This window comes from Ovis aries, chromosome 12, assembly GCF_016772045.2.
Source record: "Ovis aries strain OAR_USU_Benz2616 breed Rambouillet chromosome 12, ARS-UI_Ramb_v3.0, whole genome shotgun sequence".
In the NCBI taxonomy this organism is placed as follows: Eukaryota; Metazoa; Chordata; class Mammalia; order Artiodactyla; family Bovidae; genus Ovis; species Ovis aries.
The window spans coordinates 48,721,829-48,736,408 of record NC_056065.1 but is presented as its reverse complement, the minus strand read 5'-3'; the positions used below and the strand labels follow the sequence as shown (position 1 = coordinate 48,736,408).

At 60.8% G+C, this 14,580-nt stretch overlaps 1 protein-coding gene across 1 annotated transcript in view; it reads left to right on the top strand.

Moving 5' to 3' along the window:
• Positions 1 to 14,580, top strand: part of TP73 (tumor protein p73) — a 47,824-nt gene that overhangs the window by 28,898 nt on the left and 4,346 nt on the right. The window contains exons 4-8 of the mRNA XM_027975730.2: positions 10,991 to 11,177; positions 11,531 to 11,646; positions 13,094 to 13,203; positions 13,529 to 13,671; positions 14,032 to 14,120. Coding sequence (XP_027831531.2) covers positions 10,991 to 11,177; positions 11,531 to 11,646; positions 13,094 to 13,203; positions 13,529 to 13,671; positions 14,032 to 14,120 — 645 coding nt within the window. The remainder of the gene's footprint in view (positions 1 to 10,990; positions 11,178 to 11,530; positions 11,647 to 13,093; positions 13,204 to 13,528; positions 13,672 to 14,031; positions 14,121 to 14,580) is intronic.

The window sequence follows — 14,580 nt, the reverse complement described above, 5'->3', positions numbered from 1 at the left end:
GGTGGTCTGTCCAGGGGACAGAGGAAGCCTCGCTTGTCCCAGCCGCTCTGCCTCCAACCTCCAGCCCCTCTCACCACCCCCCACCCCCAGTGCCCAAGCAGTGGATACCTCCCTCCCTCCCTTCCTCCCCGCACACCCCCACCCTCTGCCATGGCTCATGGAGCTGAGCGGAGGAAGACGGTGCTCACAAATCCCCCGCTCCAGCCCTTCTCCTTGCCAGGGTAGAGATGGGACAAACATTGATAATGAGATTTTTGGCACCTCGGTTCTGGGAGCACACCCCGTCCCCACAGGCTCTCCTCCTTGCCCAGGGAGGGGGCAGATAGGCAACCAGCTCCCGGTGAGGACGGAGACCACCGGGCATCCTCCCTGCTCACGGCTCCGGGGCCCTGGCTGTGCAGGCACTGCTCAGACTTGCCGCTCGGGCTTGCCATCCTGGCCTCCGCTGTGCTGCCTGCTGCTCCCTACGCCAGCCTGCTGGTAACTGATAGATAATTCATGTTTTTCTCAAGTGCAATTCCAGATTGACTGCTGCCTTCACTCCTCTCTCTGCTCAGGCAAAACACCCTCACCAGCCCCTACATGGCTGCAGCTGTTAATGGGGTCTTTGGCTTCTGTTTGGCCAATCCCCGCTGCGAGTCCCACAGCCCTGGATGGATCTGCTCTGACCTGACTTCAGGTCAGGTCTTCAGACTTCAGGTCTCATACCCACACCGAGGGCTCAGAAGGGCCTGGAGCCCTCAGCTCATAGGATATGTGCACATCTGCATGCATGCAACTCTCAGATATGCATGCACAAACACGAACACGTGTGCAGACACGCACACATAGCACACACATGCAGACACACGCAGACGTGCGAACACATGCAGACACGCACACATAGCACACACATGCAGACATGCGCAGACGTGCGAACACATGCAGACACACACACATAGCACACACATGCACACCACAGCACACCTGTGCACACACATGCATGCAGATACTGTGCGCACATGGGAGCACATGTGCAGGCATGCATGCATGTTCTTAAACGCAGCACGTGTGCGGGCGCCTCCTGGTTGCTGCCCAGGGTTCTGACAGCCCCTCCCCTCCTCCAGGAACCAGAGCGGTGGGTGGCAGGTAACTGAGCAGCCAGAGGAGGGGCCTGGGCTCTTCCTGAGACTGAACAAGGGGCAGGGCCAAGGCCAGGTGGGTGTGTGGCCAGTCAGGGCATTGTCACAGGAGGTTCTCTAACCCCACCCCCCAGCAGTGTTCGCTGCCTGTGAGCATCCCGGCTGTGGCTTATCCATTTTGGGGGTCCTTCTGCGCTTTGGAGAGAGACAGGCACCATGAGAGCTCATGGGTGTGACTGAGGCTGGCGCCCTTGGGCACTGATGCTCTTTGGGCTGGTGGGTGGGTGGAGCCAGGCTGGGGATGGAGGTGCCCGGTTCCCGGGTCGCTGTTCCACACCCTCCCCAGACATGGCGGGTCGCCCTCTGTTGACCTCTGGATGGCCACTCCCACCCTGGGAGGCCCCCTACATTGTCAGTGTGGGGACAGCTGGTGACAAGAGTCCCAGGGAGCAGAGAGCAGCAGCAGCCCCTGTGAGGGCGTCTGGATGCTATCCAGCCCAGCCCAGCCTCCCCCTGCTCCCAGGCTGAGCCTGGGAGCCAGGGAAGGGCTGTCCTTAGTGTTCTGGAGGTTTGGGGAGGGGTTCCGAGGGCAGAAGGGCGACTTGCCGTGGTCAGAGCCCTGGCCCAGCGGGGCATCTACAGTCGCCTTGGGCAGACTGGGTGGCACTGCTGATGGCCCACAGGGCAGGCTGCCATGAGGCGAGATGGTGTGGGTACGCGGGAGTGTGAGGGCACAGCTGGTCCCTGGGGGACCTATGGACAGCCTGCCAGCCTGGACAGAGCCCCTCAGTGACCTCCAGCTGCCCTCAGACTCAGTGGGGAATGTGTCCATCTGTCTGTCTTGGGGGCTAGCTGGCCCACGAAGGCCAAGTGATGCCCCTCCTAGAAGCACATGGTGGGGGCCCAGGAAACACAAAGACACTTCATGGGATTCCTGAGTAGAACGGGGCTGAGTCAACACTAATGGATTTGGGAGAAAACTTTCCAGCCCCTCGGAGGTTTGCAAGCAGGAAAATAATAGTGGAGGTGTCCCAACATGATCGCGGTATCAATTGCGTTATCCTAAAAGTTTATGGAATGCATAAGTGGAATTAATACCTTTTACTGGCACCAGGAGCAATTATACGTATTTGAAACTGAAGGAAGAGTCCTAACAATGTACATTGTGGAGATGAAACGCGGGTTATTTAGGGGAATCGGGTGCACCACCCTCAGGGAGGGTCTTCAGCAAACCTCACCCTGTATTGAGCTTGAGGGCAGGGCTTCCTGTGGCTGGACTTGGGGTGTCAATGCCTGGCTTGCCTCTTCTCCTTCTGTCCCCTCAAGCAGCCAGAGAGCCCTGCTCCTGGAGGTCACAGAGCTCAGCTTGGGGGCCCCTGAGAGGAGCCCCGAGTCCCTGCTGCTGAGGGGTGCTCCCAGGGCAGGTGCCACCTCCCGCCCCAAGGTTCTTGTAGAGGAGCCCCTGGGTTTCGGGGTCCATCTCGGAAGTGTGGGGCTGTGGAAAGGGCACAATGTGATCCACGTGATTTCTCATCTCCTGGGACTTTTTTCTGAGTTGGACACAGCTCTGTGGAGTTTTGGGGTGACCGGTTTGTGGATCGACAGTGCCCCTGCAGGGTCCCTCTGTGGGCAGGCCCCACCAAGAGCACCCCAGTACATGCTGTAGGCTCTCAGGGTCTCCCCACTTTACTGATAAGGCTCGGGTGGCCAGGTCCCTGCTCAAGGTCACTCATCAGCAAAGGGAGAGAGGGGTTGGAACCCCAGCAGCCTGACCTCTGGCTTTCATTACTTAGCTTGTAGGCACAGCCTGTGTACCTCTGTGGGGGCGCATCTAAGGAGAAGCGTTCTCCCAGCTCTGAGGGCTGGGTCTGCAGACACTCCCAGGACCCAAGGGACCAGTGGTTAGGGGAGCTGACCCCTCAGAGATCCAGAGCCTGCCAATGGCTATCGCAGGAAGCACCCAGGGCCCCAGCAAGTCTGTGATCACTGTTTGTCAGCAAGTGAGTGACAGCTGCCCCTGGGCGGGTGGAGTCTGCCTGGCCGAGTTCTCTCTCTGCTTCTTATTGACCAATGAAAACTCCTCAAGAGCATTTTATAATTAGAACGTTCGGGACTGACCAGGCTCAAAAGTAAAAGTAGCCACAGGCCAGGAGAGCCTGGGGGTCAGGGGAGCTGGGCATGGGACCCGCCTCTCTTCCTCTCTTGCCACACCTCAGCCAGGCCTGCCATTCTCAGCTCACTCTCAGGTTCCCTTAGCCCCCTTTCTGGGTGGGAAAGTGAGGACAGAAGGGGAGACCCCACCTCGGTTTCTCCTAGAACCACTGCTGCAGCGGCAGGGGGCTGAGTGCCCTGGACCTTGGCCATGGGAAGCTCGGGATGAAGGTCACAGCTGAGCAGTGAGTGGAGGCTTTGTGTCCAAGCCAAGTGGGTCCCTGTGGTTGGTTATCAGGGAAATCTGCTTTGGGGTTTTCTCAGATCCAGAACTTGGAAGGCAAGTTCAAGTTCATGGATCCCTCAGAGTTTCTAGGGCAGGAAAGCCCCTGTGAAATATACACAGGGTTGAGTGAAGTAGATGATCAGAGGCTGTTGGGAAAACCACTCAGTGGCTTGGAGGCAGAGTCCTCAGGATCACAGACCTACCAGGGCGAGGCCCCCTTCCTATGTGGGGTCCTGGTGTTGGGGAGGGGAGCAGCCAGTGCCTCTAGTGCCCAGGGAGGATGAGCCCAGGTGGTGCTGATGTCATAGGAGAGCCTCATGCTGCGCTGCATGGGATCGGACATTCAGAAGTCAGTACTCCCTGCCTCGGACCCTTCACTGGCTAGTTAAAAGTTCCAGCGAAAACTTTGATTGCGGCCATCTGTACTAAAAGCTGAGAAATGGCCACCTACCATGTCCAGGGCATGCAGGTCCTGGGGTTTCTCTCCTGCTGGCTGGGAGTGGGGTTTATTTAGTGAAGAAACGCTCTCACTGCTTCCTGGCTGGAGGGTGTGGCTTTAACTGTGGCCCCCAACTGAGGGCTTACCTGTGGCAGCTGTGGCAGGAAGGTCAGAGGCAGGAAGGTGCTTCCTTAGGGCTCCTGCTGGGACCGACGTGACAGCCCTCCAGGAGGCCACCTTGAGTGTCTGCCACTGCTGTGGCCACTGCCCAGCCTCCCCTCCCTGCGTCCCCTCAGCCTCCTGCAGCTGGTTCAGCTCTGGCCCTGATGCCCCTAGGCCATCCGGAAGCTGCAGGGGGCTGGGGGAATGACTGCCCGCACTGAACAGCCCAGTGTCCAGAATGGCATGCCCACAGGCAGAGGCTCTGGGACTGTCCTGTGAGTGGAAGCTGGCCGCTGACCTTTGCCTTCACTGTGCCGACAAGGCCACGACAACTCAAAAAGGCACAAGGGGGTAGGGTGAGCAGAGTGGGGGCCTCCTCCCCCGGCCATCCCGTGGGCCCTCCCAGCACTGGATCAGAGCTGGGCTGGCAGGCAGCCTCCCCACGCTGCCTCATGTCAGGCAGTTCTGAGGCCTGGCCACGGTCCTGCTAGCTGGGTTCTGGCCAGAGCGCTCTCTCCATGAGGCCAGCCAGGGGGGATGCCCACTGCAGGCAGGGACACCAGACTTCAAAGGAGGCTGGCACAGACAGTCTGGCAAAGTCAGAAGCCAAGTTTGTGGGCAGAGGAACCGAGTTTGGTGCTTCGGATGGTGACGTTGTTTGTGCCCTGGGAGTAGGGGTGGGGGCACGTCCTTCCTCCTCGGGGTCTGGGCTGGCCACATGTTGTGTCTGGGTCACTGAACACGGACCAGATGGAGCCCAGGGTCCCCACCTGCCCCTGAGGGTGTCACTGGGGCCACGGGCACGGCCGGCCTCTGGGCAGCTCCCTCCTCCTGGAGGGACCAGAGTGAGAGAGGAGACAGTAGGACCCCCTGTGTGCCAGGACCCCGCAAGCACTGTTCATGGGGGAGCCGGTGGCTCGACACAGCCCTTTGGGGTCGGAACTGAGGCTCATCACACAGCATCTCGACAGAAAAGTGGGGCTGGAGCACCCAGGCCAGCTGCCCCCCCTGCAGCTAGCTGCCCCCACCAATCCCCACCTGGACACCCCTCACTGCACCAGGAGGCTGTCTTACGCTCCTTCTGCGGTCGAGGGGGGCGCCCCCCTCCCCAGCAGGACAGGGCAGGTCAGGCTCTCGCCTGTTGGTCCCCTTGTCCCAAGAGGCTGGGTTTCAGCGAGCTGGGATGAAGGGCGGTACAGCTGGCCCGTGTCCTTGTCCACCTGCCTCTTTGAGCTGCATGGTCTTCACGGCCCCAAGTCAAGCCCAGTGGTGACAAGGGGTCTGGGGATGGAGCTCAAGGGCCCAGGGCTGCACCAACCCAGCTTTTGGAGGCAGAGCTCTGCATTGCTAAAACATCAGGGTGAGAGGATGACCTCGAGGGGGAGGTTGTGTGCCAGTGGACCCAGCACAGAGAAGGTGTCAGTAAACGGTGGCCATGCAGATGGCCCCAGGAGCCCTGTTGAGAGTGCGGGGCAACTGCACCCACTCACGGGCTTCCCGGCCTCGACACCAGCAGACATGGCCTCCCCAGACCCCCCTGGTCTGTGCCCCGTGACTGGCCAGGCTTTGGGTGGGCCCTCGGCTCCTGCCCTGCTAGCCACCCTGCACAGCAGGCCTGGTGCCCACTGGAGCCTCTCTCCTGGGTCAGCTCAGCGCACGCCTGCTGTCCACCTCGCCCCTGATTTTAGCCCAGGACAGAAGCCACTTCCCCTGGCAGCCCACAGCCTTGAGTGGGATGAGGAGTGGGCTGGTTTGGGGCTGCAGCTCGCTGAGGGTGTCTCTGAAGGCCCCTCTCTCTCTCCAGGGGACAGCTTCTAGACCACAGCCTCCAGGGCCTCCCCAAGATGGTAGTGAGGGTCCCTCAGCACCAGCACAGCCTGTTTCCACCTCCAGGTACACTGGGCTCCTGGTGAGGGGAGCCCAGGCCATCCAGCTTTGCGGGGGTGTCGGCAGAAGCATCTCCCACACCACCCCATCCCAAGCGGGGCGCTGTTGAGGAATCATAGCGGCCTTCCTTCTCTACTGGCCAGGCACTGGCTGCCGCCCTGGGCATCCCAGGTTCCCTGGATCCTCCAGCCACCAGACCCACATCCAGGGTGGAGTGTTGGCCATGGGTTTCCTTGTGTGTGGGTTTCCAGTGAAGACCTTCACTGCCTTCTGAGCATGGGTGCCCTGACGCAGGCTGTGGTGATGGTCATAGGTGCCCCCACACCCCCAAGGCCGGTCAACCTCGCTGGCGTCTGTCAGAGCTCCCCGTGTCCTCAGTCCCTCTTGGCTGAGCAAAGACGGGAGTGTGGGAGTGGATCTGTGCCAGTGACGGGGGGCTGGCCAGGAGTAGGGGGCACTGTCCCTGTGGTTTGTGTCACCCTGGGAGGCCTCCTCCCCTGGGGGGAGAAAGAAGGCTGAACCAGGGGTTCTTATGAGCTTTGGAAGCTGCCTGGGACCCCACGAAACTTCTTGCCAAGTGCTCTGCTGATCTACTCAGGCGCTTTTCTAGGGTGAGTGAGGGTCTGTGGTCTTGAGGAGGTCCTCAAAGGGTCCATAACCCAAGAGCAGGGAGAAACGTGGGTGTGAGCACCAGTGCATGCATGCACACACACACAGAAAGCAGATAAAAGTGGTCTATAAAAAAATCATTAAAAAAAATAAAGCCCCCACTGCGGGCCCCGTCTCCCAGAATCTGTTGTAACAGATTCACCCAAGCTGGTTAACGGTATTTGCGGTTTGCAAGACACTACACGTCCCTGGAAAATGACAGACAAGTTATTATCACCTCTCCACTCTGCTCCTGCCCAAACCTGCCCATGCCGGGCACCCAGCTGCCGAGGAGCGGGCGCGAGGAAATTAACAGCCACCACGCCGCACCCGCCACCCGCCGCCCTCTCCCCCATCACCCCCGCACCAGCCCTGCCAGGCCTGCGGCTTCCAGCCAGGCCAGGCCCATCGTGAGCTGGGCGGGGGACGGGGAGGCGTGGATCTGAGGGGAAGAGCTGGTGGGGGCGGGATGGGCACACACCAGCGTTTGGGCGAACCATTTCCTGCAAACACGAAGGAACACACGCATCCCCGAACAGGCAAGTCCTGACGGCTCCGTGTCAACAGCCGAAGATAAATAAGATTTTATCAGCTCGGAATCTGTTGAAACACATCCATCTAGCGGTCCTAGGGAAGGAAAGGCAGGCGGTGGGGAGAGAGGAACTGTCTCCACATGATCTTTCTTACAGAACTGAAGAGGACCCAGGAGCCCTCCTCCCTGCCCTGTGCCCAGGATGGCCTGAGGCCCCGGGGCTCTGGGAGGAGGGGGAGGAGCTGGAGGAGGGGTGGAGGGCTCCTTCATTCCCTCCAGGTCCCACACTGCACCCAACCACTGGTTTGCCCCCCGCCCCTCCGGCCTGCCCCCTCCCCTCCCAGGCTTCCCTCCTGCCCTGCAGGCCAGCGACCACAGGTGTCACCACTGATGCTACCAGGGTGCGGAGACCTCAGGTCTCTCTCTCTGATGCTACTGGACTCTGGCCAAGCTGGACATCTGTGGATCCACCCACTGCTGGAGTGGGGGCATGACCTGTGTGTGTGCCCGAAGGCCACAAGAGCAGCCAGTAGGGAGGGCAGCAGTGGGTTGGGGGGGCACCCCTATGGGGAGCGGTGCAGAGCCAGTGACTGGCCTTGCTAGAACCACAGAGGGAAGAGTGTCCTCTGTACCCTCACCGCTGGCCGGTGAGGCACACCAGGTGGTGGTGTGCTCCCAGCCTAGCCAGCTTTTGGCTTTCACCAGGGTGGCCTGGCTGCCGCTGCCCGGCGGTACCAGGGACAGCTCCCGGCAGCTCCTCCCAGAGGGTGGGGCGTCCTCAGCTCTGGCGGAGGTGGCCGGTGGGGCTGGGGCAGGCAGCCCAGGGGGAAAGGCTGCGTGGGTGGGGCGGGGGTTCTGAAGCCAGGGGGTGATCAGGGAGCCTGGGGGGTTGGGGTAGGGGGGCAGCAGCTTTGCACTTCCCGAGGCTGAGCCTGGAGCCTGGCTCCACCCTGTTGGCTCTATTCCCTCCTCAGTGGGGCTGCCAGGAATGCCTGGTCTTGGTAGACCTTACCCATCTCAGGGCTTGGGCGGGAGCACAAGTCAGAGGGTGAATGGGACTCCCGGAGGGGGACCTGCACAGCCGACGGTCATGTCATAGAAAGGTCTGTCCAGTGGTTAAGGCGTCCCAGCTGTCCAGCCCAGAGCTGAAACGGACACAGTGCCCAGACCTCAGGCAGTCTCGCCATGCAGACCACCCCCCAGTAGTCCAGGCCAACTTTTTGCAGTCCTTTGCATGCCCCTCCCAGTCCTGGGTCACCTCATTCCCTGGGCCCTCCGAAGGCAGGTGGGTTGCCTGCAGGGGAGGAAGCCCCCTCTGGGATCCAACAGCCACAGCAGGAGGCCATGAGGCTGCGTGGCCTTTGGGCATGAGCTGTGAGCCTTGGCTAAGTCTAGATTTTTCTGGGGGTGGAGGGCCGCTTGGCTCATTTCCTTAGTGAGCCAAGAGCTGGGCAAACACCAGGCGTTCAACAAAGGCTCGCCGAGTGGATGGCTCCCAGCATCCCAGCTTCTTCCTCCATCACTGCTTGTATTCAGGTCCCTGTAGTCCACCTGAGGCCTGCCATTCCCTGTGAGGCCCTCCTCCACCAGGAAGACCCCCTGGGTAATCCTCTGGAGCTCCTCCATGACGATGACCAGGTAGTTTCATCCCGAGACTAAGTGCACACTTGGCTCACGTCAGGGACGGTCCCTGAAGCCTCATACGTGGGTGAACAAAAGAACTGGGCCCTCGGCTGGCACCTGGGGTTTGCTTTGGGCTAGGCTACTGCTGCCTGGGCACAGATCTCGAGACAGGACACTCAGCCGATCTCCCAAACTGGTGAAGGGGCAGCATTTATCCTGATGGGGACACAGGAGGTCAGCGGTCACCTCCCTGGGATGCAAGCTGCCCCCTGCCGTGTGGCCTCTGAGCCTGCTGTCTGGCAGCTGAGGGCCCACCTGCATCCATAGCGGGTGTGCCTGCCTGCAGCAGCGGGGTTGCAGGCACAAGTGGACAGAGCATCTGGGAGGGGACAAACCCTGTGGGCATCCGATCTCTTCAGTGACAGGGGTACAAGGGCGCTCGTCTTGTAGCCAGCGCCGAGGGAGTTGGGCAGGGTCCCCATCCCCCAGGACGCCACTAGGGAGACCCTCCCACTTGTTCCCCAAGCTCCCCAGACCCACCGCAGGGACAGGGCAGTGTTTCTGGCTGGGTTTCAGTTCATCAGAGGAAGGACAGCTGTGCTGCTCAGGGCCAAGGGTGCTGAGGGGCAGGGACCTTTTTCCCCTGGGCTCAGGGTGAGCTCCATCTCCCTTGCTCTTCCTGGACTTGGAGTGGCTGAGGTTAGAGTCCCTGATGGTCCACTGTGTCCCTTGGTGGCCAGGGAGGCAGTGCAAGTGGCCAGGGTGGCCTTCATCTATGGGTCATGGTGTCAGGCGCCAGCTTCCTTGGCAAAGGTAGGCTCAGACCTGCTCATCCTCTGGACTGCAGCAGCCCAGTCTCCAGTCTGACCCCACACGCCATGGTGTGGTGTGCTGGGGGCTTCCGAGTCTTCTGGCTGGGGTAACTCCAAGTCCCCCAGGCTTGTGGGGGGACCCAGGGGTGTGGCACAGGGACAGGAAGCATCCTGTGACTTTGAGACCTCGATGTTCCCCACTGTCTCTGTGGATGGAATGGGCTATGAGGAGCCCCCGATGGGCCCCCATGAGCCAGTCACTGGAGAACAGCCAGCTTAGAAATGAGTGGACACCCCTGTTTCCAAGGGGTGTCCACTTGTCCCTTCCATCAAGGCCACTTTGGACTCATGAGAGCCAACCTGGGTCCTCAGGTGGGCCACCTGGACCTCTGGGCACTGGCCCTGGGGGTCCCTGCAGGTGGCGTGGCATCATCCCATCCTCCCTGGGTCAGGGGTTTCTGTTAGGGGTCCTGGGGCTCCGTGGTCAAAGCCCCCCACTTGCAGTGGCCAGAACCCAACTGCAGGGCTGGCCCCTCCAAGGATGGTCCAAGGAGTCCCTGTGCCTGTCTCCTCTGCACAAATGCCAGAAGACCTGACTCCAGGCTTTTAAACCCAGCACGGGATGCTGCACCTCACTCCTCAAACCACTACGGCCTGGAGGCTTAAGGTCCACAGGCTTGAGGCACCAGACCTGGCTCCCAGCCCCGCTCTCCAGCAGCTCTTCCTCACTTTGCTCTCCTTTACTATCTCCCAGAGTTTGTTCAAACTCATGTCCATTGAGTCGGTGATGCTATCTAACCATCTCATCCTCCGCCACCTTCTCATTTTGCCTTCAATCTTTCCCAGCATCTGGGTCTTTTCCAGTGAGTCATCTCTTCACATCAGGTGGCCAAATTATTGGAGCTTCAGCTTCAGCATCAGTCTTTCCAATGAACATTCAGAGTTGATTTCCTTTAGGATTGACTGGTTTGATCCTGCAGTCCAAGGGACTCTGAAGAGTCTTTTCCAGCACTACAATTTGAAAGCATCAATTCTTCAGCACTCAGCCTTCTTTATGGTCCAATTCTCATCCATAAAATGGACCTAATGGCACCTCCTTCTCCAACCAGTGAGATCCAGACAGAAAGCACCTCCTCCTGGCTGCACAGAGCACTCGGCACCTGCTGAGTGGAGCTGGGGAGAAGCTGGGAGGGAAGGATGCCCAGAAGTGTCCAGCGAGGGCCGTCATCCCAGGGCTTAGGGTGGGGACTCCTGGCTGGGCGCAGCAGGCGGAGGTGTGGCTCTGGGCCGACCAGCCTCACTGCGACCCCCCCCCCCCATCCCCTGCAGTACTCCCCGCTGCTGAAGAAGCTCTACTGCCAAATCGCCAAGACGTGTCCCATCCAGATCAAGGTGTCCGCCCCGCCGCCCCCAGGCACCGCCATCCGCGCCATGCCTGTCTATAAGAAGGCGGAGCATGTGACCGAGGTCGTGAAGCGCTGCCCCAACCACGAGCTCGGTCGGGACTTCAATGAAGGTGAGTGTCCCCGCCCCCTCCTCTGCCCCTCAGCACCCTGGAGGGAAGGGGAGGGCTGGCCCGGCCTCCTACTTGGAGGCAGCAGATCCAATGGGAGGGCGCTGACAAGTGGGCTCAGCATCCACCTTGCCTGTCCTGTGTCCTGCCAGCTCTGCCCGGGGCCTTGGGTATCGGGTGGGTGGGCGGGTGGAGCGGGGTAGGGCTGCTGGGTCAGATGCCCTGGGCATCTGTGAGAGCTGCCTGCCACCTGCGTCCCCCTGGGAGGCCCCGAGGCAGCTATGATGTGCCCGGCACAGGGGTGCAGCCCCTGGCTGGCACGGTCGGTCTCTGAAGCGGCTCACTCCTCTTGGCAGGACAGTCCGCTCCCGCCAGCCACCTCATCCGCGTGGAGGGCAACAACCTCTCGCAGTACGTGGACGACCCAGTCACCGGCCGGCAGAGCGTCATGGTGCCCTATGAGCCCCCGCAGGTAGGGAGCCAGACTTCCTTAGTGTCCAGAGTTAAGTCCAGCTGTGGGCTCCTCCCTCGTCTTCCCATCTGTCCATCAGTCCCTCCCAGCCTGACCCTCAGCTTGGGGGCAGCCCCTCCAACCTTCTCTGGGCATCTGCACCCCCAGCTTTACAGCACGGGGTGGGCCTGGCGACCCCTGAGCCTCAACCCAGCCCTTTGTCCCCCTTCCTGGTTCTGGGCTCTGGGGAGGGAGGGACTCAGGTCAGGGGGAGTCAGCCGGGTGGAATGGGTTGTGGGGGGCCCCCCCGAGGAGAAGAGGGCAGACCTGCAGTCGGGGGCATGGCGCTACTTCACCCCCACCCTGGATCTGAGACCCCTCCCCCAGTGCTGTAGCCAGTCCTCTAGGCATTCCCACTCTGGGCCTCATTCCTGTACCTGGTTCCCCAGAAGCCCCCGTGCTTCCCTAAGGAACAGCCCTTCTGTCAGTGGGACCAGGGCCCTGGGAGGGGTTTCCACCCTGGTTTCCCTCCCCCAGCCCTCAGCCTCCAGCCCAGCTATCACCTCTAGGACTGGCCAGGAAAGCAGGTCTCTCCCGCCCCCTGGTGGCGGCCACGTGCTAGGAGTTCTGTGAAAGGCCAGATTTCCTAAGCCATCCTCCAGACCCAGGGCGACCGCAACAACTGCACATTTTGTGGTCCTAGGATGCCCCCGGGGTCACAAGTCCTAGGTCCATAAACTTCCAGCAACCAGTGTATGTGGAGCCCACTCGGACAGGTCTGGTCCCTCCCTCTGCCAGCGCAGTGCCCAGGAGAGCCCACACTGCAAAACACACACCTGTGCCCACAGGGGCCTGTGCTCATACCCAGCTGCCGGGGCAACCTCCAGCCTGTGTCAGGGTGGGGAGGTGGTGGGGGCAACCACCATGGCTCTCTTGGTTCCCACATCCAGCACAGCACGTGGCACTCAGTGTAGTGTGTGAATGGATGGGTTGTAGTCAGACAAGTGGATGCAGGCACGGATGGGGCATGGGGGATGGATGGATGTGTGGATGGATACACGCCTGGGTGCAGAGATGATGGACAGATGGTGGGTGGATAAATGGATAGTTGGTGGATGGATGGAAGGATGGGTGGATGAAAATAGATGGATAGATGGATGATGGATGGATAGGGGCTGAGGGATGGGATGGATAGATAGATGTATGGATGAATACATGCATGGATGATAGACAGATGGTGAATAGATAAATGGATGGATGATGAATGATGCATAGGAGGATGGGTGGATGGAAGTAGATGGGTAGATGGATGGTGAATGGGTGGATAGATGGCAGAGGGCCAGAGGGCCCAGCAGCCTCTTGCCCACCGGAGATGTGAGGGATGGGTGCTTGGAAGCCCAGGAGCCCCCACGCCTGTGGGTTGAGGCCACCTGCTGACACCACAGCCTCCTTGCCTCCCTGTGTGCAGGTGGGAACAGAGTTCACCACCATCCTGTACAACTTCATGTGCAACAGCAGCTGTGTTGGGGGCATGAACCGGCGGCCCATCCTCATCATCATCACCCTGGAGACGCGGGAGTGAGTCTGCTGGAGGTGGGAGTGGGGAGGTGGGAGGGCAGGGATTTGGGCCAGTGCTGCTGGGGGTCTTGCCGGGGAGACAGCCATGACCTAGGAGGGGTGCTGGCCCTGGAGGCAAGTTTGGGGAGGGGCCTTGCAGGCCATGTGCTGGGAGGGGCTGCAGGGGCAGGCACCACCCTGGGAGGGAGGCAGGAGACCTGGTGTCCTGGAGCAGCTGTGCTCTCAGCCCTGAGCCCTGGGCCCATCAAGGCCAGTCCCGTGGGGTTCAAGGCATGTGGGGAAGGTAGGCCCCTAGAGCTCACAGTTCTGGCTGTGCCCTTGACAGCGGACAGGTGCTGGGCCGCCGGTCTTTCGAGGGCCGCATCTGTGCCTGTCCTGGCCGAGACCGCAAAGCAGATGAAGACCACTACCGTGAGCAGCAGGCCCTCAATGAGAGTGCTGCCAAGAGCGGGGCTGCCAGCAAGCGTGGTGAGCGGGGCTCGGGGCAGGGGCAAGGGCGGAGGGCAACTCTGGACTGTCAGAGCCAGGCCACCCTTGGGACAAGCTGGACCGGTCTGGAGACTTTCGGGAAACATGCAAGCCTGTGTCCAGGGGACAGAGTGAGCCCCGCCCATGTGGCTACCCCCTCAGTCCACTCTGTCCAGCCTGGGTGGCCGCTCGAGTTTGCTCATCCAAGTGGGTGACTGGTCTCCAGGTCTGTCCATGAGGGACACCTCAGGGAGGTCGGCTCAGGCCGGGTGGTGGGGTGAGGTGAGGGGGTTAGCTTGGCTCACCTGCGTATGCTCCACCTCCTCCATGCCTGCTCACAAAGCCCCTGACCTCTGCCAGCCTTCAAGCAGAGCCCCCCTACTGTTCCTGCCCTGGGCACCAACGTGAAGAAGAGGCGGCATGGTGACGATGACGTGTACTACATGCATGTGAGTCCCACGGCTGCAGGGCCAGGCCAGGGCACGGCAGTGCTAGGGGGAGACCCAGGGCCCCGGGGGTGGCAGGTGCCATCCAGCATGCCCTGACAGCTGAGACCCCAAGATCTGTGAATCCCAGAAAGGAGAACCAGGGCCCAGAGAGCTGGACTGGCCACAAGGGGAGCAGGTCCACTGATGGAGCTCCCAGAGCAGGAGGGCTCGTGACAGATACAGTGATACAGTGCGCAGGGCAATGCAGACCCCCACCCAAGGGAGCATGTGGGAGGAATCCCACAGCCTGGTGGGCCCCAGTGCATCACCGAGCCGGGAGTATACGCTGCCCTGTGATGCGGCCACCCCGGCACAGATAAACCCCTACCTGCTTTGCTAGGACTGGTCTCCATGACGTGAGCTTGTTTGTCTTTCAAGGACTTGTCTTGAGGCCTTCAAGAATGAGTTCCTTGTTCTAGAA